This window comes from Aedes aegypti, chromosome 3 (assembly GCF_002204515.2).
Source record: "Aedes aegypti strain LVP_AGWG chromosome 3, AaegL5.0 Primary Assembly, whole genome shotgun sequence".
Classification (NCBI taxonomy): Eukaryota; Metazoa; Arthropoda; class Insecta; order Diptera; family Culicidae; genus Aedes; species Aedes aegypti.
In genome coordinates, this window is record NC_035109.1 from 274,276,531 (window position 1) to 274,302,256 (window position 25,726).

The 25,726-nt window shown below is 38.1% G+C and overlaps 1 protein-coding gene across 8 annotated transcripts in view; it reads right to left on the reverse strand.

The window, feature by feature from the left end:
* Positions 1 to 4,608: 4,608 nt before the first annotated feature.
* LOC5565492 (kinesin-like protein unc-104) overlaps positions 4,609 to 25,726 on the reverse strand; it is a 129,939-nt gene continuing 108,821 nt past the window's right edge. For 6 of the 8 annotated variants that reach the window (XM_021854081.1, XM_021854079.1, XM_021854082.1 and 3 more), the window contains 8 exons: positions 16,220 to 16,357; positions 15,690 to 16,151; positions 15,537 to 15,627; positions 14,809 to 15,474; positions 14,553 to 14,742; positions 7,469 to 8,315; positions 7,302 to 7,403; positions 4,609 to 6,667 (listed from right to left, as the gene is read on the reverse strand). In XM_021854081.1, coding sequence (XP_021709773.1) covers positions 6,559 to 6,667; positions 7,302 to 7,403; positions 7,469 to 8,315; positions 14,553 to 14,742; positions 14,809 to 15,474; positions 15,537 to 15,627; positions 15,690 to 16,151; positions 16,220 to 16,357 — 2,605 coding nt within the window. In that variant the 3' untranslated portion in view covers positions 4,609 to 6,558. The remainder of the gene's footprint in view (positions 6,668 to 7,301; positions 7,404 to 7,468; positions 8,316 to 14,552; positions 14,743 to 14,808; positions 15,475 to 15,536; positions 15,628 to 15,689; positions 16,152 to 16,219; positions 16,358 to 25,726) is intronic. The other 2 variants (XM_021854085.1, XM_021854083.1) reach the window with 1 other exon arrangement.

The following is a 25,726-nucleotide window of genomic DNA, read 5'->3' on the forward strand; positions in this document are numbered from 1 at the left end:
TTGGATCAATAGATCATTAAAATAATCAAAACGGCAATAGATAGCGAAATAACCAAAACGGCCATAGACATCAACATTGTCTCTTGCAACCTGAAGAATCCTGTGAAAACAACTAGTAGTGACCAACACTATGTCCGTGAGTGTCCATTCGCTTCGCACACTTGTTCAAGATGCAAGCAACAGGGGCACAAAGAAGGGTACTGTTCCAGCAACAAGTCCACACCTTTGATGTCATTCAAGCAATCGCAGCCCAGAGAGAGTGTCAAGCATCCAGACAGTTTGCCACGTTGGAAGCAAGTGGAAGGTCATCCCGGTCGAGCTTTACGGTGTAGCAACTAATCTTCAGCATGGCTCGGCGTCCGACATCACCACCATTTCGAAAGATACTTGAATCAGCATCGGACAGCCACCCACTCAATCGACGGAAGAATCTGCTATCACGGCTTCTGGTAACAACCTCAACCTTCTCGCCGAGTGCCAACCCGAGATCACCATCAAGAATGTTACCAAAACCGGTCGCATTTTCATTTCGGACAGCGCAGAACTCAACGTACTTGGAATCGAGGCTATGGATCTGACCGATCTGTGGTCCGTACCGATCACCAGCTTGATCAACATCGTTCATCATCGTCCCAACCCACATTCCGATCAGTACAGTCAACTCAAGCAACACTTCCCGGAAGTATTCCGAAACATGCTGGGTAAGTGCACCAAAGCGCAAGTGAAGCTGCACCTAAAGCATGACACACGTCCTTCCTATTGCCAGAAGTGACCAGTGGCGTTCGCTGCACTCTCCAAGGTAGATGCAGAGCTCGAAAGGCTCCAGCATAAAGGTATAATTTATTCGGTTCAAGTCGCGGACTGGGCAGCTTCAATAGTGCACAAGGCGGATAACATATCAGTCCACGTGTGTGTTGATTATTCGACGAGACTGAACAACGTACTAGAATGTGACCGCCATCCACTGCCTCATCCTGATCACCTCTTTGCGGAACTAGCTTTTCACACATCTCGACTTATCCGACGCTCACATCGACCTGCAGAGGTGGAGAAGGAACCACGAAAACTGCTCACCGTAAACACTCATCGTGGCCTTTTCCAGTACAACCGACAGTCCCCTGGAACCAAGTCGCCACCCGTCACTTTCTAGTACATCATCAACAGCATGGTGACCGGCATACCTGGAGTCAAGCAAGAACACGTCGGTGTCTCCGGCAGAAGCGTTCCTAGGAAGATTTGGGCCTTTTAAAGAAGCCTGACCCTTCATTCTGCCTGTGGTCAAAATCCACAGGCAGAATAGCCAGTTCAACCGTCGGCATGTAGCAGTCAAGCGCGACTTTAACCTGGTATATGTTAAACAGCATTCCCGAAGCACAAAATCTTGGGTGCCAGGTCGAGTCACCAAGAGGAAAAGTTTCGTTCACTATATTGTGTTACTGGACGCGAACACGAAGTCTAAGGTGTCGGCCAGGGTAGACGCGTCACGCGAAGCGACGCGAAAATCCTTTGGAGTTTGACATTTCATTATTGATAATTGTTATTCCTTCCCAGGCAATTTTCGCATCGCTTCGCGTGACGCGTCTACCCTGGCCGACACCTAAGGTGTCGGCCAGGGTAGACGCATCAAGCGACGCGGAAATCCTTTGGAGTTTGACATTTCATTATTGATAATTCTCGATTACTTTTTCAAATCGGCGTAAGTAACTTGCATACGATTTTGAGATCATTAATTCAGAAGAATCACAACCTGTCTTCTAAAACTGGTTTAAAATGAACCACTTTTTTAACATTTTTTCGACGTGTACATTGCTTAAATTTTGCATACAATGAGCTCGCGTTCAGAAACTGTGGAGTTCCTATTATTTCACACAAGATTTTTTATGACAAAATTATATGCCGTTTTATTCAGTTACTTGCGACGTTTTTCTACCAGTGTAAAATCGACTCAAGTAGTGTTTTGTTTTGATTCGTGGTTAAGTCACTTTGTCTCTCCATACAGCGGGCGGCGAAAGTAGTGGTTAGGATGCGAAAGTTGAAAATCTTACTTTCGTCGTTTTGTAAATCCAGAAATTAAACGTTCTAAAAGTGAAAAATCGAATTGGTACAGAGCAAAATGGGTAGAATTTCGTCTGCAAAACACGTAGGATCGATAAAGTAAGTTTGCATACTTTTTGACTTGAGTCTGTATGAATAAGTTTTCGAGAATTGTTATTCCTTCCCATGCAATTTTCGCTTCGCTTCGCAATTCGCGTCTACCCTCGCGTTATAAGCTGGTAAGTTCGCATGTCAACCAAATGCGCCCTTGCTACGATTCCCACGAGCCAGAAATAGCAAGGAAGTAGAATTTGCTATCGCCATTGACATACCGGCTGAAGCAGCGTTGGAAATAAGTCATGTGTCACCGATTGATGACATAGAAAAATTCCAGTCCGCACAAGCGTCCGTGCAATCTGACCCGAGTGGAGAATTCCTGAGACGTTCCGGACGCGAATCAAAACTGCAAAACATGGTGGCCAAATTGCGTGCGCGGGAGATGTACCGTGAGTGACTGGTCAAGCCAAGCTGTCTCGTCATGGATGACGAAACATACACATCGAGGCGGACTCCAAACAAATCCCCGACCTCGAGTTTGTTGTCGGTACGTCCCGCATGGAGGTTCCGAAAAAGTTCCGGAAGAGAAAGATAGACAAATTCGCGAAGAAATACCTGTTGTGGCAGGCGATCTGCGAGTGCAAACGATACTGCTAACCGTTGGTTACAACCAACACCAAAAACGGGCAGATTTATCGTGGGGAGTGCTTGCAGAAGCGCTTGCTGCCCTTCCTTCCTTCTAACCGTGGTCGTTCTGGACGGATCTCGCGCCATTACGCCAAACCTGTAATGGATTGGTACGAAGCGAAGGGCGTTAATGTGGTCCCGAAGAAGGCGACCCCGCCAAATACACCAGAACTTCGTCCGATCGAGAAGTTTTGGGCGATAATGAAGAAGAAGTTGAATAAAAGCGGAAACCGATGAAGCTTTGAAGAAAAAATTGTGCAAGAGAGATGGGTAAAGCCTCGCCCAAGATCTCATGAGCAGTGTTAAGAAAAATGTACGGGCATTCAGCTTGGATAGTAATTTACTCCTTGAAAATCTGAGAAGCACCCTTCTTAAAAAAAATGTTGATCATTTTTGTGTGTCTCATTTTTCCTTTTTAAGATTTTGGAGGAGCTTATCCTCTAAGGTCTGTGAAGTTTATAAGAGAGATTCCAAAATGGAATTCCGATCTAGCTAGACCCAAGAAACAATGTAGAAGGAATTGGAGTCTGTGTGCAAGCTCCAGAACTCTATACGGAATCAAGCAGTCTTCGTTATTACTATAAAGGAACTTGTAGCTGTCTTAGAAGTTGTGTTTCTCACGATATTGTATGTTATACTGATCGCTGCGATCTTTAAGAAACAGTTGGTACTGGTGTATATTCTCGTGAATCGTAATTGCATCAGTTTTGCTCTTTTGGCGGACACTGCATCGTTTATCAGGTTAAAATGTTTGCTCTTGTGTATGGATTGCAACCATCATATCAACAGCTCATAATGGTCAAAGTAATATCCTCCTTTTTTGATAATCAAGCTACTATCAAAGCCTTTGCTTCGGTCAACTCAAGATTGAGATTAGTTATTGCATATCGAACCCAAGTAGATGAACTTAATTAAGTTGAAAAATGGGAGGAACGTATCTCTAGAACCGGCCTTCTGATACCTGATTAAGTACTCGTAGAATAAAACTCAATTTTAAACTAATAAAACTAAAGTTGAATGGTGAATGTTTGTTTCAAGCGATTTCACAAAAATAGTTAACAACGAAACTATAGATGAAACTTTTCAATGAGCAATTAATATTGAATAAAAAATGTAACAAATTCCAATATCGAATTCTTTTTTTTTTCTTCAATTTTCATGGAAATCCCTTGAAAAAAAAATCTTGAAACGAATGGAATACATTTGAAGGCACCGTATCGACAATCATAGCAAATAGGCTTCTCCAAATTTCTTACTATGTACAGTCAAGCATATTTGAACATTTTCAACAAAAGCAGCGAATGAAGTCTACGAACCTAATTATACAAACATCACAAATCAATAACTGATAATATTTCTGAACGAAGTTTTATACGACGACTGATTAAAAGCAACATATGGCAAATTGTTGTTGTTAAAAACAAGAAATAGAAGAAGGTGATTTGAAAAATTAGAAGATGGGAAATGTTGAACCAAATTAAAAGGGTGACAGATTGCTTGGGAAGTTTAAAAATTAGAAGCTCCACATCGTGTACAATTTTCGAACTACCGAAGCCATCCTTCTTCTTGTTTTTGCAACGACAAATTGCCAATAGTATATTTACAGATTCTATACACAGGAGATTCTCACCTAGCCGATGGCTGCCGTTTCCTCCAAACCCTATCAAATCGTTCAGTAGCTGATTCTAACATAGCAATACGCGCAGCATATTTGCAAATTGAAGCGTTATTTCCTTATGATTTCTCGTTTTTTCCTTTCCTATTTAGTTATGAACGACGTTCGAATTGAAGCGTGTGTTATGTGATTTGTGTATTCGGCGTTTAGTTCGCTTCTTTGTGTCTACTACTAGATAGGTAGGTGGTAAAATACTTATTGTACCACTAGTACGCGTTGTGACGGTTTGTTTGAACTTGAAAGAAGCTTTTTTATATATCGGCTCTAAGAAACATATTTGCAACAATTTGCACCGTGCTGCTTTTGCTGCGTGGCCAACGGCGCACGCTTCTTCAAAGGAAAACTCCTAAAATCCTATACAATATCTAACACGAGGCAACAGTTTGTCGTCCTAACGAAGCTGTCCATTATTTCCCACCTCTCTCCCGATTTGAATACATAAGATGATAAACTAAAACTTACGAACGAACCATTTATAAGCAGTTGTCTTCTATACACAATAATTTATTCGAATCGACACAGCTAGCTTGCTCTCCTCAATCGGTTTGAATCCATTTCATATCGTTCTTTCCATTTTACAAAATATTTGCCCTAGAGTCCATTAAATATCGGGGAGTGAAATAGCGTTTAAATACTGGGAGTTTGCCTGTTTGTAAGTTTTTCTTCTTGGCTGTACATCTGTGTGGGTGTTTGTTGCTGAATTATGTGTGTGTGAATGAGTTTTCCCTCTCAAACTATGCCTCAGTTGAGTATTGATTTAGTCCTTAAAATTCTTGGTAATTAGCATTTTGGTTTAGGTTTTCTTGCTTGATCTGCTTTAGAGAAAAGATATACACATATGTCTATTTGTAGTTTTCTTCACTTGGTTTATACGTTCAATATTTTTCTGCCTTTTATTATGTTTTGATTTATTTACTTGACTAATTATTAAACTTCTATAATTAATATCAATTTTATTGTATTATTTCCTCCATTAATTTTCTGTACGCAAGTAAAAATAGCTATTCCGATAGACATAAATCAACAGAAAATCAACAGAAGCAGAACGCAAGTAAAACAAACTTATTTAAATAATCGCCTAGATGCCAGTCGATTGCATTTTTCGCGCCATTCATGAGTGTTTTGTGAATGCTTTCTTTTACCATTGATCACTTTGGAGGGTCTTGAGCACCTGGGAACCTGTGGTTGTGTATAACTATTGACGAATTTCACCCGTTTTGAACTTTCAGCATGTTACCATTATAAATTGTATTGAAATTGGTTTAGGTTTTTTTTTATTTACGGAAATTCGATTGGATTTGCTTTAGTCGTGGAATATCTTAATCGAAAAGATGTTTTATCGAGTTGCTTAAATTTGGCCAGCGCTTATACCGACGCTTTACAAAGACCGATTCAAAATTGATGTTCCCACTTCCTTTGTTTCAGAAACAAAAAATCCGAATAACTATCTACAAAATTTGTTTTAAATAAAAAGTGTATAAAAATATATATATATTTTCTCTAAAGGTCAAAAAATACTTTAATATTAGCAGTCAATGTTCGCTGTGCACGAACATTTTCAAAAGTAATGCTAAGCCTTTTCAATCTACAATTATAGTAACATAGTAAAGTCTGACTTTCACTAGTTTTCTTTGCCTCATATTTAGCTTACTTAACTTTCCGATGAAGTTCCGTGTGTCTCTCTGTCTTTTGCTCTTGTTTCTAATACGTAAGATAGCACTTGTTGTAAGTACTCTAGTAATACTTATGAATCTGGACCGCTTCCTTGAAGCAGCTTCAACGTTCGTATAGCAATTGGAAAACAAACATAAACAAGAACTCATTGAGTCTGGTGCAGAACCAACCCAGCTCGTGAACGTAACCGTAAAGAAGCACCTTCAAGCTGCCCGTTTGTCCACCGGTGTTACTGGTGGTGCTGGTCCACTGGCGAGCGACGCAATCTTTCTCGTTCGGATCGTATCCCAGCAAACGTCGCCCTCGCCGCCTCTGTTCTCGATGGTGCCTGGAAGTCACTATTAACCGGGCACCATCGAGGCAGAGATGTGATCTTTTTCTGTGCGATTCGTGACTCAGTAGACCAACACGGACTCCATCGTTATTGTATCTCATTTACCCGAACCGCCGCTGTTGGCCTGAAGTTGTTGCGACATAGCGGACGAGTCGACTGTACTGCTGCCACTACTACTGTTGACGTTACGTCGCGCCAGGCGGGATCTGCAAGAAAGGATAATGGGATATCAATGATAGTAGACAACAATACTAGAATATATGTTTCAATGATGTAAAAGTAGGGTGTTAAGAAATGGAGCATCTCGAAATGTACAAAAATAAATATGGGAGCATCTAGATGGATTTTTCTTGGTATTACGTCCTCACTGGGACAGAGGCGGCTTCTCAGCTTAGTGATCAATGAGGACTTCCACAGTTATTGACTGAGAGCTTTCTTTGCCAAAGTTGCCATTTCACATTCGTATACCGTGTGGCAGGTACGATAATAATCTATGCTCAGAGAAGTTAAGGAAATTTTCATTACGAAAAGATCCTGGACCGACCGAGAATTGAACCCAGACACCTTCAACGTGGCTTTGCTATGTAGCCGTGGACTCTAACCACTTGGCCTCTTTATTAGCCCTTTATTAGCCCTTTATAATAACGCTAATCTAAGGGGTCATGCACAAATTACGTCACGCTCCAAGGGGGGGGGGGGTCAAGTCAAGCGTGACAAGCCTTACAAAATTTTTAGAGAACTCATACAAAAAACGTGACAAAGGGGGGGAGGGGGTCGAAAAAGTCGAAATTTAGCGTGACATAATTTGTGTACTATCCCTAAACGCTGTCTCAAATTTACCTAATTTGACCTGCGAGCAGTGGATTGATAGCGTACAACCAATCATGAACCTCCTTATCGCCAAGCGTTTGCAGCAAGTATCCTCGGTGCTTTGTGACGACGCTGTAATAAGAAGACAAATAAGTATCTGCATCTCATAAGCCACCAAATGTTTCCCGCAAACTCACCTAAATGTGTTGGGCACCTTCACCATCGCCGCTTGGTCTTCGCTGCATTCAACTTGCGCGGTCGCCAGATTCAAAACCGCCCGCTCCACAGGATCCTTATCCGAACGGAAGATAAATACGTACGGACGGCGCACGGTGACCCATCGTTTCTTCCAACCGGAGCCGCCATGTTCCAGTACGTTAAGATATCCCTTTCGAGCCACCACAGGACTCACTCGGATCTCCTCCAATTCCGGCACATACAATCTAAGGGATACTTCTTGCGACTGCGGCACCGGTGCAGGAGCTTCCCATCCGTTGGGGATGTCCACCCGGTCCGGTGAGCACAACTCGATGGAATTACCCGATATGTAGCTGGCGTTCATATCAGCACAACCTTCGTCTCCTGGAGAAGCATCTACCGCAAGCTGATTGCTGGTATCACTCGGATCACCCTTACCTCCAATGCGACCCTGGATGAGCTTCACGCACTTCCAAACCAGCTCCGTTTCACGCGGGGTCAGTTCTCGTTCAGGCAGGGTCGGTGTTTGCTGATCTTTGACTGGTGTCTGCGGAGAAGGCGGAATGACCATGTGTACCGGCGATGCACTCGCTCGCTGTGCCAAATTGCAAACGTCCTTCTCGGTTTTGGTGGTCGGATTCGGCGTGGTATCCATTCCGAGACGTTCGCGGAGCATTAGCAGGTGTCGAACTCGGCCAACCTCTTCGAGACGAGTCAGTTTTTCCAGCTCCCATTGATGATCGAAGATGAGTGAATCGCCACGTGGACGCCAACCGTGCAAGTTCTCCTCGCCGCGAACGTATGTGGAGCTCGTGTCCAGAACGCGCCGTTGACGTCTTTGGACTCCTGTTGATTGTAAGATTATGTTTATTTGAGATATACCATTGGTCAAGTAACTTGAGTGTCGAGAAAAAGTGTGCTGAAACTGATGCTGTATTGGTAAAATAGAAGAATTCATTCGATCGAACCAATAGTCTAAACTAGCAATCATTATCAAGATAAGCAGAGATACTTATTCAGGGCTGGTAGTGACTAAATGTCGAAAAAATAGGAACTTTAGACACATCATGCCTGAAAAAATTGACCAAATAGGGACCAGGAAACTCCTGAATTGTAATAAACATTCTTCAAAGAATCCGACCATACATCTCTTAGAGATTATTTACAAGAATTTTCTTGTGGATTCCTTGTGACATAACGTCTGGTATTACTTCATGTATTTTCCCAGATTTGCTCTAGAAATTTAAACCTAATGTAGTTTAGGTATTTACTCAAGTTTTTTTTTTCAGGCGTAACTCCGAAATTTCCTTCAGAAATTGATTAAGTGATTCCTTTGTGGACTTTCTCCAAGATTTTGATTCAGAATACCTTAAAAATTTAACCAGGTTTTTTTACAAAGATACCTTTAGAAATAACAAAACCGATCCCTCCAGAAATTTCTTCCGAGAACCGTTCAGGAATTCGTAAAAAAAATCGTCGATAAATTTCACAAGGCTATAGAGTTTATCCTACGATCGGGCAGGAAGATTTTTGTTTTGACTTTAAAAAAAAAAAATGATTAGCAATTCCTTTAATGATATGTTCTGAAATTGCTTTTGAGAATCCACCCGGGATTTTAAGGGATCCCTCTAAAATTTCCATTCGCAATGTTTTTGAGAGTTCAACCCAAAATTTCTCTGATTATACTTTAAAGAAATACTCCAGAGATTCTTCCCAAAATGCTTCCCTCAGAAATTCAACAGATTCTCCCAGAAATTATCCAAAGAATTCCTAGAAGAATTTATTCCGGATTTTTTTCTAGGAATTTCTCAAAGAATTTCTCCAAAGAATGTTCAAGGATTTTTTTTTTTTTCAAAAATAAATCTAAGTGTAATCGCAGATGAATCTCCTGTTGAAATACATGATAAAATTTTGCAGGAGAGACCACCGGCTGGGATCTATGAAGGAACTTATTAATGAAACTAAATCCGGCAGGATTTTCTTGAGGTATCCTTAAAAAAAACCTCTGAAATTTCTGTAGAAATAATGGGAGGAATTGCAAGAACAATAGTTGCATTTTTTGGTGAGCAATCCTCAATTAACTGGTCAAGACTCCATGAACAATTTAATTGAGGATTCTGCAAGCAAGAGACTTCTGGAATAATCCATGGATAAAATGCTTGTGAACTAAATTTGAGAAATATATATTGAAACTTTTTGAGGAAAGTGTGGCCGAATTTGTTGTGGAATTAATGGATGAGTTTCTAATAGATTTGATAAAATAATCCTAGGAGGACTTTCAGAAACAATTCTTGGAAGAATTACTGGAGAAAGATGTCCTGTAAGATTTACTAAACGAATTTCTTCTACCCTAGAATAAAACGTGGTGAATTTTTCTGGAATCTTGGAAAATATGCTAAAACAATAGACGAATTTTTATGAAAATTGCTTCAGAGATATGGAGGAATTCCTGAAGCTTTCTTTTGAGAAATCTATGAAGAAATCAGAAGCCATTAGTAGCTCTACTTTTCACTAGTTCAATTACACAAAAAATGTAATTGTGTGAAGTTTAGAACATCAAGCATACAATAGATGGTTGAGTTTGCGTTTTTCCAATTTCTTTTTGATGAATTTGTAGATTTTAGGTTAGGTTTGAGAAAGTATGAAATAGAATAATGGTCGTATATTAGACCTTCTAAGGTAGTGATGTTTGGTTTTAGTCCCAATTTATTATTTGCAAAGCCTAACCAAGTCAACGAACATGCCAAAATGTAAAGAAACACTTCCTCTATGAGATGAAAATGCCCACATGGTAATGTACACTACCCGTCATAAATACAGTCTCGCTTTGAAAAGTATTGCAACACACAGCTGAAAATTGAATCACCTCAAACAGAAACATTAATGATGCTATATCTCGCTATGTTGTTCAGCACTTCAAGAACATTCGGAAAGCAAACAGTTTGGTTCGCAATTTTGCCGCTAGATGGCGCTAGTGAGCATGTAAAATTGATGATAGACTATTTGGTCAAAATTTTGCCGCTAGGTGGTGCTAGTATGCATGAAAAATATAGTATTTTAAGCAAGTTCTACCACGCGATCCATATAAGATAGAAAGTTCGATTCTTCGGCAAAGTTGTTCAGAATGTCAATGACATCCGGAAGACAGGTAATTTCATTCGTGGCGCTAGTGAGCAGATATAAATGAGCATCTTTCTAATCATCTAGATAAGACAGAAAGTTCGAGTCTCCGACAAAGTCGATTATAAGGTCAAGGACATCCGAAAAGCTAACAGTTTAATTCTTTATTTTTCCATTAGGTAGCACTAGTAAACATATTTAATCAAACAAATTCTAACTTGGAACCAGATGAGATTGAAATTTCGAGCATTCGACAAAGTTGTTCAGAAAGTCAAGGGCATCCGGAAAACAGATTGGGAAATAAATTTGTAACTTCCTAGACGTTCTATCTCGTAATTTTGATAAGAAAGATCTTCCAGTTCTTGGAAAATTGTTCAGAAGGTCAAGGAAATCCGGAAGGCTTACAGTTTAGTTCATAATTTTGTCACTATTTGGCGGTAGTGAACATGTTGAATTGAGAATTTTAAACTAGTTCTGTATTGTGATCCTGATGAAATAGCAAGTTCAAACCTACGACAAAGTTGTGCAGACAGTCAAAGAAATCCGGAGTGAACAACAACTTTTACAATTTGCGGATGTTTTGTGGGGTATTCTGACGGAAATGATTTTTTTCACTAGTGAAATTGAATTTGAATGTCAGTAGTGGATGAGAATTAGTGTAGCAAAAGTAATTGAAAAACGGAATGCACGTTCTACCAGATTCGTGCATGTATTGTCAAACAAACATTCACACAAAGAAGAATTCAACGATGACGGAGCCTACTGAGGATCGGCGTTGTTGACTGTATATTGAAATATGCAGACACTGGTACCAGTATTGTTACACTACATTTTCCAGTTGCTCATGAATGATTCACTTCATGTTCAAGCAGTTTAGGGCTGATTCACTTCATTTTCAAGTGAATCAAGTCTGATTTACTTTATATTCAAGTGTTCCAGGTACGGTTTCAGGTACGATTCCAGGGCTGATTTACTTCATGTTTGAGGACATCACTGATTGACTTCATATTTGAGGGATTTAGGTCTGATTCATTCTTTTACTAGTGATTCATGTCTGACTTACTTTATATTCAAGTGTTTAAAGTTTGATTTATTTCATTTTTCAAGTGTTTAAAGTTTGATTTATTTCATTTTTCAGTTATTCGGGTTTGATTTGCTTCATATTGAAGGAATTCTGGACTGATTTACTTCATTTTCATGTGATTTAGGTTTGATTTACTTAATTTTCAAGTAATTAAGTTATGTTTCAATATTTGTTCAAGTGGCTCAGGTCTGATGCTTTTTTATTTTCAAATGATTTAGATTGGAATCTCTGCATATTCGAGACTGATTCACTATATTCAAATGTTTCAGGTTTCATGTTTAAGTGATTCAGGTCATATACAAGTAATACAAGTCTGATTCACCTTCCTTATATTTAAGTGACGGACGGACAGATTCACTTCATATAAAAGTGATTAAGGACTGATTCATGTTAGAAAAATCTTAGCGAATTCATGTTAGATTAATCTTAGCGAATTCGCTCCATTTCCAAGTGATTCATGTCGGATTCATTACGTATTCAAGTGCATTAGGCATGATTCACGTTATAGGTTTGAATTACTTCATATTCACGGGATTCAGGTCAAAATTATTTCATATTCAAGTAATTCAGGTCTGATTCATTTGAAGATCAAGTAATTCAATTTTGTTCAACTGCATTATCCGTTGATTCATGTCTTTCAAACAATTTAGGCCTAATGCCCTTAATTTTCTAATGATTCAGGTCTGATTCACTTCATGTTCAAAAAATTTAAGGCTGATTTACATTTTTTTTTTTTCAAGAGATTCTGGATTGGTTCACTTAATTTTTAACAAATCACACACTTAAATCAGAATGCCGATATCAGCTAAAACTCTGTTGCTGATCGCTCGGCTGTGCGGATCTCGGCAAAAGAATGAAAATTAGCCGAGCTCAACTAAGTGTGCATGTCAGATTCACCTCATGTTTAAGGCAAAGTAGGCCGTCATTGAAATTTGTACGCGTCGTTGATGATTGTTGCTTATTCATCTCACGATTTCGAATCAAAGAAAATCAGTTGGTTTTGCACTGACACAGCTGAAAAAGTATCAGCATACTTTATGCATGTTAGCGCGTACAGTGATACTTTTTCAATTCAATATAAACTATCGAGACTGAGTTTTATCACTTTGAAATGCAAGCTGAAAAGTCATCATTGCTGTCAAAACGAATGACGGGCTACTTAGCCTTAAGTGATTCAGGTATTACATCATATTCAAGAGTTTCAGGTCTAATTCACTTCATATTCCAATGATTCAGTCCTGATTTACTTTGTTTCCTAGTGATTCGGATTTGAAGCATTGGATATTTAAGACACCAATTTTCTATCTTATCTGAATCAGAAGATAGAACTCGCTTGAAATTCTTATTTTTGTTTGCTCACTAGTGGTGTCAATCGGATATTTTTTTTTAATTCTGCTTTCTGGATGTCCTTGACACTCTGAACAACTTTGCCGAAGACTCGAACTTTCTATCTAATGCGGATCACAAGATAGAACTTGCTTAAAATGTTCAGTTTTACTTGCTCACTAGCGTCATCTAGCGGCAAAATTACGAACCATACTGTTTGCCTTCCGGATTTCCTTGATCCGCTGAACAACTTCGCTGAAGATCGGTTCTTTGCAAATCACAAGGATCCCGAGATATAGAAATTTATATTTACCTATTGTGAGGTGATGCTAAATTTGTTGGGGTGATTCAATATTCAACTGGGTGTTGCAATACCTATTTTGGTGAGTAAGAATTTATGACGGGTAGTGCATATTCCAAAATACGTCAAACATGATTCAATTGTACTGCCCATGTTTGCATAGTCGGCGTAAGCGCCTATTTGACCGAAATGGATTGTTTCATTTATATGCATTATTTACCTACTTAAAACACTCGTTGGACATGCGAACAGAACTTATTTTTTCTGAAATATTCGAATTATTAGAGGAAAACGGATTGACATACTTATCTGAACAAACATCCGGTTTGCCTAGCGTTTATTCTGAAAGTTTAGTGTAGAAACCAGGTTGCTATGACAGTGACCTGGTGTTTACGTCAATCCCTATAATCGTTCAACAAACTCACTGCTTTGACGGACAAAATTACGTATGCGTTTGCGGTTGACAAAAGTAAAAACTTTTAAATTTCAATCTTTAGCAAATACACAGATTGTTTGATCGAAATTGTTGAAAGATTCAAAAATGCAGCTGGTAAAACAAAAACGCATTTTCCCAGCAGTGATAGTGCTGGTGGTTACGTCGACCGTGCGAATATGGACTGAAAAAAACAAAACTTTGTTTTTCATTTTTTTCTCAAATTTCTTCAATCTAATCGAGGGTCAAATTCAATACATTTTGGACCAACAAAGTATATATTTTTTGGACCGCCGGCATTTACATTCGATTGGAGACAAAACCTAAAATACTGTTTATGCAATATGCTTGTTCATAGTCTAATCATTCGATTAGCAATGAATTACACTTGCTGCAAGTGTAAAACAGTCCTATCTATCCAAACGACATGAGAACTGAGTTGGTCTTCTCATTCAAACCGGGAAATTTGTTGGAAAATGGTCCAAAGGGTTCAAAATATAAAGGGGTCCAAATTATATTGGTTACACTATGTATAGAATCTCTGGAGCCTCAAAAAATTATACAAAGAATCACAGCAGGGAGAAAAGGTAAAGCAGTAACTTAAGGGACCTTCCAGAGATTTCTGTTGAAATAGTGACAAGGTATCTAAAATGAGACGTATTACCAGCCCTGCTATTTGCGTATGTGCAAGAAACAAGTTATCGCAGAAGTAATTTCATTTAAACTCAAAATCCGAAGCAAAAACCTTCTAGAACAAAAGAGTGCGAAGCGGATTTTTTTATTGCGATGTTAGCTCTCTACACACTAGCACATTTCTACCTGGACTACCTGCTTCGGAAGCTCTCCGCAGCGACAGCTCGTACACGCCGGACAGTCGGTTCGCCTCCGGGTTGCGATACTGGCCCGAGAAGAGGTGCTTGAGCGAACGTGGACCGGTGCGTGCATCCCGGCCGTAGATAATCATGCTTAGGTCCTTGGTGATTATAGCCGGACGGGCGCAGTTCTCAAGCTGTTGAGAGGTGGTAACGAATAATTGAATAAATCGAATCTCATTGATCATCGGAAATGATATTACCTCTAGATATGCACTTAGCGTGATAAAGATCTGTTCGCCGGTTTGTGTGACACGATTGAGCAACGCCGAATTATGTAAACTAGAATCCCAGGCAGCTTCGAAACGGAAGAATGATCGATCATCCCCAGGAACTTCAAGCACTTCTCCGGGGAACAGTCCCAACGACAAAACGCAAGAATCAGAATCGTCCAACTCATCTGCCGGTTCCGGTTGATTGCGAATGCGGCCCACGACCAGCTCACGAATGTCCTTCCATTTGACTTCAGCCGTTGGTTCGTGCACTATGGTTATCCTTATTCGGCGCTGGATACCTTGATGTAGAAGGTACAGACCCCGACACGGTAGATCGTCGCTATGATCAACAACTGCTGGTACGTATTCACCATTTGGAGCGAGTTCGCAAATTTCAAACCAAACCAGCACATCATGCTTGGCTAATACTGTAGACGAAGGAGGACACGGCAATGGGCCAAATTTGGGAGATCGCACCGGTTGGGAGATTGGAATGCTAGGAGGCAGCATACGACGCGGAGGTGGACGCGTGATCTGGCAATCTTGCTTGGCATCTTTGTGCAACGGGTGGTTCTGATAGTGACCAAATACCTTGAATACGATTGGCTGTGTTTTCAAATACTCGATAAACGACTTTGTAACGGGAACAGTTATCTATTGGAGTAAATTCAAAAGCTGTGAGAGTGATGTTCTACAAAAAGACGATTATTACTTACATTCTGTACATGATAAAAACCGAGGGGTGCTCCTGAGCCTGAATTCTTGACCGGTTCCGTTGAAAATGCTTCCTCGTGACGATGCAAAAAGCTGAAAAAGCGGTAATGATGAATAACCAACCACCCCATTCTTCAAACAACGCATGAACTCACTTGAACTGACAGAAAATATCCGCATATTCCGCCGCAATTCCAGTAGCTTGCAAAACCGTAACCCGGAATGTGAATTCCTTACCCGGCTGCAGATGCTCGCCCGGTTCGTGTTCATTCGATTCATGCAGCTCGGAAGCAACACTCGAATCACCCCGACCCGAGTCGGCATCCTCCTGTTCCAATTCCTCCAGTTTCATGATGTCGTTCGATCCCTCAATGTACTTTTCATCTTTGTCGTGAATGGTACGGATCTTCGGAACCTTATGGCCACCATTCTGCTCCTCATCGAACACGATACGAGCCGACTGTTTGACACCATTGTTGAAGTCAGCGTTCTCTTCATCCATAACCGGTTGAACGGCCACCCTTAGATATCCCCGTACATCGCCACGTTCATTGACGATCGCTACCTTGTGTACCAAAGGTACCGGATACAGCAAGTTGCTCAAATATACGAACGATCTGTGTGAACGTGAGGAATGGTAATTAGAGGTGCAATCACAAGACAAGTTGAACTTCGCGAATCGTACCTTCCAACCATACGGAACCACGGGAAACGATCATAGAACGGATCTCCACCGGTGAGGCTTTCCACATTGTAGTCCGGCGATGTTGGGCTGAGTTCCGCCTCGTTGTGATACATTTCACGCATCAGCTCCAAACGTTGCCTAGAATGTGAAAAAGCAATGCAGCATATCAATTTCCAAGTCAGATCGACACGTGTTTCCACTATTCGTATTCGAGTAGAAGCGTCGCCACGTAAAAAGAATGCGCAAACTTAAAAATACGGCCACATCACATCCAGCATAGACGATTGATTAAAAAGCAGTTGATTTCCATTCAATATCATGTTTTCCGCAGTGCACGCTCAGCTTGAGGAACAATAGGCAATCGCGAATTTGACGGCAGGTACGAGTGGTAAAAGCTATGGTGCAATATTCGCACTACTACACATCTCGTGCAGATGTAATATCCTCAAAGGCGTGGGTTGAATTGTGTGTGTTCAAATTTGGATATTATATGATTTTAAAGATAAAATGGTCGGTTTGTAAGTGTTTGGTGTGATGATATTGTGAGTGTATGATTGATATTTTATTTCGGACTTTCTATTTGATGATTTACTTCTTACATGCAAGTAGTTCCAATACAGGCATTCTGTTATTAGTAGACAAATTTTCCGAATTTTGTTCATATTTTGGTACTTTCAAGTTTTGGTTTAAAATGTTGTACCTAAAACAATAAAACTGGTTTGAAAAATGTTACCAAAAACATAGGTTCAAATTACCACTTACTGCCGCAGCCATGAGTTATTTATATAATAAAAATTAGGTTGCTGTGAAATATATCTATGTACTTTTAGACATTGAATTGAATGGAAATGAATAAATAAGAAAAATGGGATGAGAATGATTCGATGAGTGATACCAAAATACTGCAATGTTATATGAACCTGAACGGATCATTACGATGCATCTTTATTGAAATCCCCTAAAAATCTTGCCAAACATTACATTTGTTGAGGATTTTGACTAACATCTTGAGTTTTTCTTTTAACGCAAAACACTTAGGAATCAAAATTTAAAATTGTGCCAAAACTTCGAAGGCACAAATTTCACGGACAAAGTATCAAACAGTTCACCTTTCATTTCAGCTTCAGGATCTCGTATGAATCCTTTAAACATGTAGCTAAAAGTAATCATATGTTTTGGAAGCATCATCTCACATTCAGATTTATTCTTTCACCTCGACTTATATAATCAACTTCTAGCAAAACCAACATAGGGGCGTGCTCAAAATATATAGTGAAAATCATGTTTATGCGCAATCAATGAAGACACGTGATAATTCATGCATATATTATCGATTAATAAAAAAAAATGTATAAGTAATAACAACAAGACAATCTGCTCAAAAAAAAGTCGAGTGTAATAGCAAACAGTAGTCAACAATGAGACAACACACATGTCGGCACCGAGTCATTTGTACTATTTTCAAAAACAACAGGTTTAGTAGTCTAAAGTATCTTCCTTATACCAAAAGCACAGAAAAACTGACGTAACAGCTAAAACAGTTATCAATTCAAAAAATAGTCACTCTAAAAATAACGTGACGGCGCGCTGTGTTTTATTTTCTCGATTTCATGCGCTTTTTGAATAGCGACCAAACCTTTGATTTTAGCGATATAGTTTGTTCGGAGAAGTTTCTTGGTGTATTAAAGCGCATCTTTTGATGCAAAAAGTTTTGTGACCAATCCACCTCGCAGTGCACAGTGGGACGGATTGGGGTTTTAGGAGGAAAGCTGGAACTCACGCCGTCAACTGAGATTTTACGTAAAAATGATGTTCTACAAAGTTGTTCCTATTATAAAAACATTTTTTTTGGTCGGACCGAAAATTAGGGTGGCCCTTTGTAAAAAAAAGATAATCATCAAAACTTTTTTATTTTAAGGAATATTGCTATAGTTTGTTCTACAAAATTAAAGATCAGAATGTTTTATGCTGATTTGACCAAAAGTTTTTTTCTAGCTCAAAATTTGACCGTTTTAGAGAATTTTTCGCAATTGATGTAGGGTGACCCTTTAAAAACAGGTTTTAGAGTTTTATTTTTATAATTTCAAGTTTTGTCGGAAAAGTTGCCTTCCCATCACTTTGAGAGCTTATTGAAACGCAAACATACAAGATATAGCAAGTTGAAACAAAAAGATACAAGAATCTTTTCGTGATGAAAATTTCAATTACTTTTATGCAGAGTTGCTTGCTGTCACTATCAACGCGCGAAATTTGCTGATTTGTACAGGCCGACTGCGATACAATTCGGATCATTTCATATCACATCAACGTCATGCTCTACTCCATCACCAGTGCATTGATGGCGATAGACTATGGATATCACTGATGGCCCAAGTTTAGCCTTAAATTAAGCATCTAAATTGGCAATTTATCAGTACGATATTCTTGATAGTGCTGCAGACGGATTGAAACTGTGTGTTGGTCACTGAAAAACATTAATAGCGTGGGTAATTACCACGTGATCACTCATTCTGCTGTGATTGTGATCTAGAGCGCGATGTCGCATCACAGCTGTTGGTTGTCAGATCCAAATGATATTGATAGTTCGCAACTGATATTGATAGTTTTAGTCCATCAGCCATCAGCTGATATGACCGATATTGTGCAACTCTGCTTTTATGGACATGGAGTATCATCGATACGATATCATACATACGATACACGATATCGATACGTATCATACATACGATACACGTATGCAAAATGACAAATATGACAAAGAAAGCTCTCAAAAAAGACTGAAAAGTCAGCATCATAATCAGAAATCATACTTTAATAATCAACCGTTTCATGTACGCTTTATTTCCTACGGTGCACAAATTACTTGCAAACGGATTTCCGGTAATTAAACATTTGTTACTTCCAATCAGAGTGTTTCCCGATGAGGCTGGTGAATCCCAAAACAAAAGTATTTGTAAGTTTAGAAGGATGGCATAATATGAAATTCAACCGTGAAATAAATTTAGAAGAAATTTTCAAAAGACAATTTTTCTTATTTTTATTGCTTAACTCTTTTGAATGTATTCACAAGTATTTTAATATAAAAATGAAACAAAACATTTTGTTCTTCATATTTAAGCCGAAAGGAAATTATTGTCATGCAAAAAAAAACTTTTTGTTTGCCTCAAATACATCTGCATGTGGAAAAACGTTTGTTTTTCATGAAAAATGTTTATAACTCTTCATAGGAAAAATTGTACAGGCTTCAAAATATGCGTTTCAATCGGCTCTATAGGTGATGGGAAGGCAACTTAGCTGAGAAACTCAAATAAAAATAATAGAACACAAAAACCTATTTTTGAAGGGCCACCCTAAATCAATAGCGAAAAATGCTCTAAAAAGGTCAATTTTTGAGCTAGAAAAAAACTTTTTTTGTCAAATCCGCTTAAAATTTTCTGATCTTCAACTTTGTAGAACAAACTATACCAATATTCCTTAAAATAAAAAAGTTTTGATGATTATCTTTTTTTACAAAGGGCCACCCTAATTTTCGGTCCGACCAAAAAAATTGTTTTTATAATAGGAACAACTTTGTAGAACATCATTTTTACGTAAAATTACAATTGAAGGCGTGAGTTCCATCTTTCCTCCTAAAACCCCAATCCGTCCCACTGTGCAGTGAGATAGAAAAACTATTTTTTCAAAACATTTAGATAGACATATGGTGGCTTCGGCAAAGTTGTAGAATTGGCAATTTGAAACAACTTTGTCGAAGACACGATTTTTCTATTTCTAATACTTTTTGAGATATATGCCGTTGTATGTGAATGGCTCCTAAAAATCATATTTTTATCATAGCTTTTTTCCAAGATTTTTATACATTTTCTGTGTTTTCCACAAAGTTGTTTGTCATGGAAAAACCCATGTTTTTGCTGAACATATCATCCCCTGTCTTTTGAAGTAACAAAGTTATTTATGAATTGCTCTTTTTTCAAGGGATAGTTGAGGTCTCTATAACTGCCTTCGGCGCAAAATGACGCAGACAACTCTTACAAATCATGAAAGTATCATATTTTCCCTTTCGGCAGTTGATAAAAACTTTTGACTATAAGTGGTAGCGCTGAAAATTCGTGAGCCCTGGAATTCAAGCTTATTGGATGTCATAATATCTGTACTTTTGACCGTTTTTTTTGGATCCGTCCCACTGTACATTGCACTGATACTGTAGATTAAAAGCGAGGTTTTCCCACATATATTGTAGAAGTATAACAATCCCACCATTGAAGTGTTGAGTACCTGGAAAAGTTTCTTGAAATTAATTATGAAATTCAGAACAAACTCATTCTAGTACTTAAAATCAAAATGGCGACAGTATACAAAATGGCCGCCAGAATTTTTGCACTTAAATTTTTACTCTTATTCTTCACCCGACTCAGAAAAAAAAAACTCCAACGATTGAAACTTGTTTCTTTGTTGTACAAAAAATTATGTTGCATTGATTGCTACTCGACATATACTGAAAAGTTGATTGCCACTCGCCATATACAGTAAAATTGTAGAGCATGATTTAGAAAATCGTTTATTTGATAGAGTAAATACCATGGCTCGCCTAGTTTTTGTGGCCTATCTTATTCAGTTTTTCCCCAGCTTTCTGATGGTGATCTTAGAATTTAAAACTAGCGGTGCGCCTCTGGTGAAAAAACGGGGTTTCTAACGAAATTCAAAAAAGCGGCCAAATTTAAAATGGCCACCAATTTTTTTTAGTTTCAAAAGAAAGTTTTGACCTTCCTCTATACGATGCCACTAATTAGACTTAACTTAAGTTTGCTATGTGTTCCGAGGGAAATATGAGACATATCACACGAAGAAACACCTAAGTTTTATAAAAAAATGGGCTTTTTCGCAAACTGTTTGCTAGCTAGCGTACGAGCGGTCGACCAATTTCAGAAAAACGAAACAACCACTTTTTAGTCTTAGCATATACTAGCGATCAATGACATAAATTTGGAATTCTAACGATGTGACCTGATGGTGGCCTGGTTTCAGCGAGAATAGCTCACTCTAGAATGTCTGTAAAATGCTTCTGTTAATTTTTTTTCCAAATTCATATTTTTTTCTAAAACAATTATAGAGAGAAATTTCTGTGAACTGCTATCAAGAATTTTTAGATTGTTCAAGATACGTAAAAGTTTTTTTTTTTTTGTTTTTAATCCAACTTTTTTTTTTCTTATGAGTTTACATCAGCACATTCGGAAAAAAATATTGATAGACTACCAAGAAAAAACTTTTTGGTGGAATATCATGAGGACTACCGTGGATAATAATTGAAGTATTTTTTGCAGCAAGTATTGATCACTGATGCTAAAAATGACGTTGAAAATCTTGAATGGAATCATGAAAAAGTCCTTAAGGAGTTTTTTTTTTTTTTAATAGTAACAGGGAAAAGATATTATGTAACATGCTTTTGTTGATTCTTTAGATTGTTTTAGATAGAACATCTCTTCGTTGCAAAAATACCGTGCTACAAAAAAGCGTCAATATCCTGGAAATTCGGTTCCTATAATAAGTATTATAATACTCATATTTTCAAATTATGCAAATGCTGCTTTGAATGTTTTAGCATAAAGCAGCATATTCACTGCATTACGTTTTCCAATGGTTTTGGGAAGTTTCCTGCTCGAGATGTCCGGTGGATTCCCATATAAGAATTCACTAATAAAAAAAGTAATAAAATAGAAAAAAAAAAAAGGAATTTCTAAGACAATAGGTAGCGGGATTTTTATTTTAACTCGTAACAGATCTTTTCAAGAAATTTTAACCTGGGTAGTTTTCATCAGATGGAAGGCTGGTGTGAAAATGTCCAAAAAAATGTTTTTTCTTCTAGCAGTTGATTCTTTCTTTGGCCTTGCTTTAATTTTTATAGTGATTCCGCATGAATAAACTTAAATAAAACTTATTAAAACACAGTCTTAAGAACTATCGAACATTATTTGACTAATACCTAATAATAATTTGCAGCCATTCTTGAAGAATTTTAGTATAATGTGGAACAATTTTAGTATACTGTGGTGTACTCAAATTCCTCAAACCTAAAGGAATGTCAAAGAGTGACTTTAAAACTTTTGCTGCAAATTGAAAACCTTGGAAAAAAATCAACGTGAATTCCTCAAGCAGGACAACCATTTCTTCTGTGTCTACTTTTTATTTACAAATCGATTACGGAATATGTTACCGGATTCAACTGATTTTACCTAACCTTTTAAAAGTTCAGAGTTGTCTCAAAACAAAATCATTGATTCTGTGAAATCTTATACTGAGATATTTCGTTGAAAGTTCCACTAGCAATTTCTCTGTAAATTCTTTCAAATAATTTTCTTAACCAAATTTTTAATTTATATTTTAATATCAATTCTGTTCATTACTATCACAATAAATAATGATAAAAATCTTTTTATCAAATTTTCAATTGACTCAATAAAATTATATTTGTACAAAATTGACTCTTTCACAGCCCCTTCTAGCTACACCACTGGTCCATCACCCGAAAGGCTTTGGGGTTTTTCATATTTCGACAACTAGAATCTAACAAAAATAGTTCGGTTGAAAACCCCGTGTAACACCATCGTGACTTTCCCTTGTTAGAATAAATAGTCTTGGAGAATTCCAGAAAATCCTAAACAAATAGTTAATAAACAACAGGATGATAATTTAAACTCACGATTAGAACTTATATGTAATAAGTACATAAACGATCTTCCTGGAGAAAGTTGTATTTTTAAAGCATGTGCTGTCTCAATTCTTCGAGATTTTTTTTTTTAAGTAACATCAGTACATCAGTAGCCGTTCATGCCTTTACCGCTCACTAGTGTAAAAACGGGTTTTTCGTATAACAATGCAATTTTTTTCGCACGTGTATCGTCTAGTTGCGTCAACAACTTTCAAATGAAGCTACTGCCATTATTTTGATTAATTAAAATAATCCCGAAAAGCTAAACATTACATATAATTTGCAATTGGATTAGATGGACAAATTGATGTGAAGATTTGCGAAAAAGTTACACGTCTTCTCAGTGAGAATCGAACTCACGACTCCCCGATCTCTAGTTGGGGCGCGTTACCAATACGCCATGAGAGGACTCATGAACGCAGAAGTTAACCTGAATTCGATTTCAGCTCAATAATCACGTGGTCCTTTTTCGCAAAGTGCACCTCTTTCGGAAGCCCATACAATAGAAACCTCAGCCAGCGCAGTTGCTGGCTAGTGTAGTGTGCTATTCCTATACCTAAAAAACAATGCGCTCTATTGCTAGGCATTGGATATATATAGAAAGCGTTGTGTTTGGATGGGCATCTAATTCTTCACATATTTATGGGCTATGCTATATTCATGGTCACAATAAAATATTTCGCCAGGGTTTTATTTTTGAGGGCATTTGCGTCTTATGGGTTTGATATGCCTTTATGTTTTGTTAAAGTTTAATAAAAAAACACAGAGGTCTATAGCAGTTTTTTGAGGAAGAAATTTGTTCCTTCGGTTAGAGACAACTTATATCAATACTATCTCATAGGTTTTGAGCAAAACAGAGCCGCTTCTCACACTTGTATGACGGTTTAACAACGGTTCTCCAAAATAAGCTGTTTTTTCGAAAATATGTTTAAGTCTTCAATGATCCAGTTATGAACCCATTCTATCATTACATATGGACGAATAATGAAGACAAGGCCTGTAAAGAACCTCACCCCATTGCTGATGTTTTAGAAGCTTTCATCACAAAAAAATGATAAAATTTGAAGGCATGCTTGCAATTCCTCTCTACTAAGGGGAAAGTAACTGATAAAAATCATGTCCAAAACGAAAAACTGAGCTCAAGGTGAAGGTTCATTGAGCACGTAAACATAATGTTGCCACCCACTCGAGCCACCCGCTAAAGCACCCTCTCGAGCCACCCAACAAGGCGGAGCACAATGTTATGTGCGTCGGCCAAAAATAAATCATGATGTTCCATGTATACCTCCACCCACATAATTATGTAGGAAGTATTACTAGCACACGTTTCATACAAAGGTATTATTGTCGATATGAATTCATCAACAACTTCTTAAAAGCTCAAAATCACAATTTATTTCATTTGGTAGTAAAAACATGTTTTTTGACCAAAATTATAAGCATTTTTCACACCATGCGTGTGTTGTTTACTTTGAACTGTATAATATCTTATATTCATTTTTGCTGTTAAATTGCGTCGTACATTGTTTTTTGAGTGCTATGAAATTGTAAAATATGTGGTTGTAGCAAGTGTATGAATATCCAAACAAATTTTAATTCCAAACATAAAAACTGACATCACATCCAATCAATGAGAGCGGCGCATCCGATTCATAAACAATGTTGGCTCATTGAATTCACGTTTCGGTGCTGTTTTCGAGCACAAATTGACGAATATAAGTGATGTATTGCTCCCAGGCGCATTGTGCGTGAAAAATCAAAGTGTTTCAAGTATCGCATTAGGTTTTTGAATTGCTACGGTGAGTAGGAATACGATTAAAAGTGAGTTTTAGAACGGGCACCAAAAAGTCAACAAACAATATCTCGGTGCGTGAAGAAGAAGTGATTCAGTAGTGCGTGGTATTTTACAACACAAATCACAAAAAATTGAATTTTACAAATATCACCAGGGTTCTGAATTTTCGTATCAATGATGCGAAATCTACGATTTTTCGCACGTAAGGAGAATGCTTTTTTCGCTTCCTCACGTGAACATCTTTTATCGCTCACACTAATTTTCCCTGGAGCTACGATGGTGGATAACCGAAAATCACTCCACTCTGTGGATAATTTGATTTTCACTCCATCATATTTTCGCTCACCAACTGCTCCGGAAAAGTATCACTATGTGGATAAACAAAAACTAGTGCCGGCGATGGGATTCGAACCTAGAACATTGCTAAAAACAACCGCGATGCGTGCACGCTAACCATGCTACCACACCAACTTGACGAAAGGAGTGGTTAATTTGGTGCATAAAAGCAACTGCTGCTCGTGGCGATGGATACAGGAAAAATTCTCCATGGATCGGAGAAAGAGAAAACAAACTTCTCGCAGCTGCGGAAATGTGCAATTATCTATTTTCGCTTTGTTTTGTGGACGGATAAAATCCCAAGGCAGCTGATCGCTGAAAATTGCTGTGAGGGATAAATCCATTATCGTGAGAGTGAGTGAGAATTCGGAAGCCTGAATATCACTGATGTGCAGCGATATGGGACAAAATCACGAACAGATAAAATCAATACAAATCTATGCAAACTATGACATTTGTGAAAATCGTGATTATTGGTAAACAAGTAAATACAAGAATTTGTTAGTGCCCCAATTCAGCGCAATTTGTCCAAAATTTTACGAATTTTAAGAAAATTTCGGCTTTTTTCAATATGTGCTGCATATGATGATCATATCATTTAGAAATAATCAAAAACTTTGATGTTAAATTTCTGAGAATATAGTTGGTAGCTACGCTGAATTACGATAAT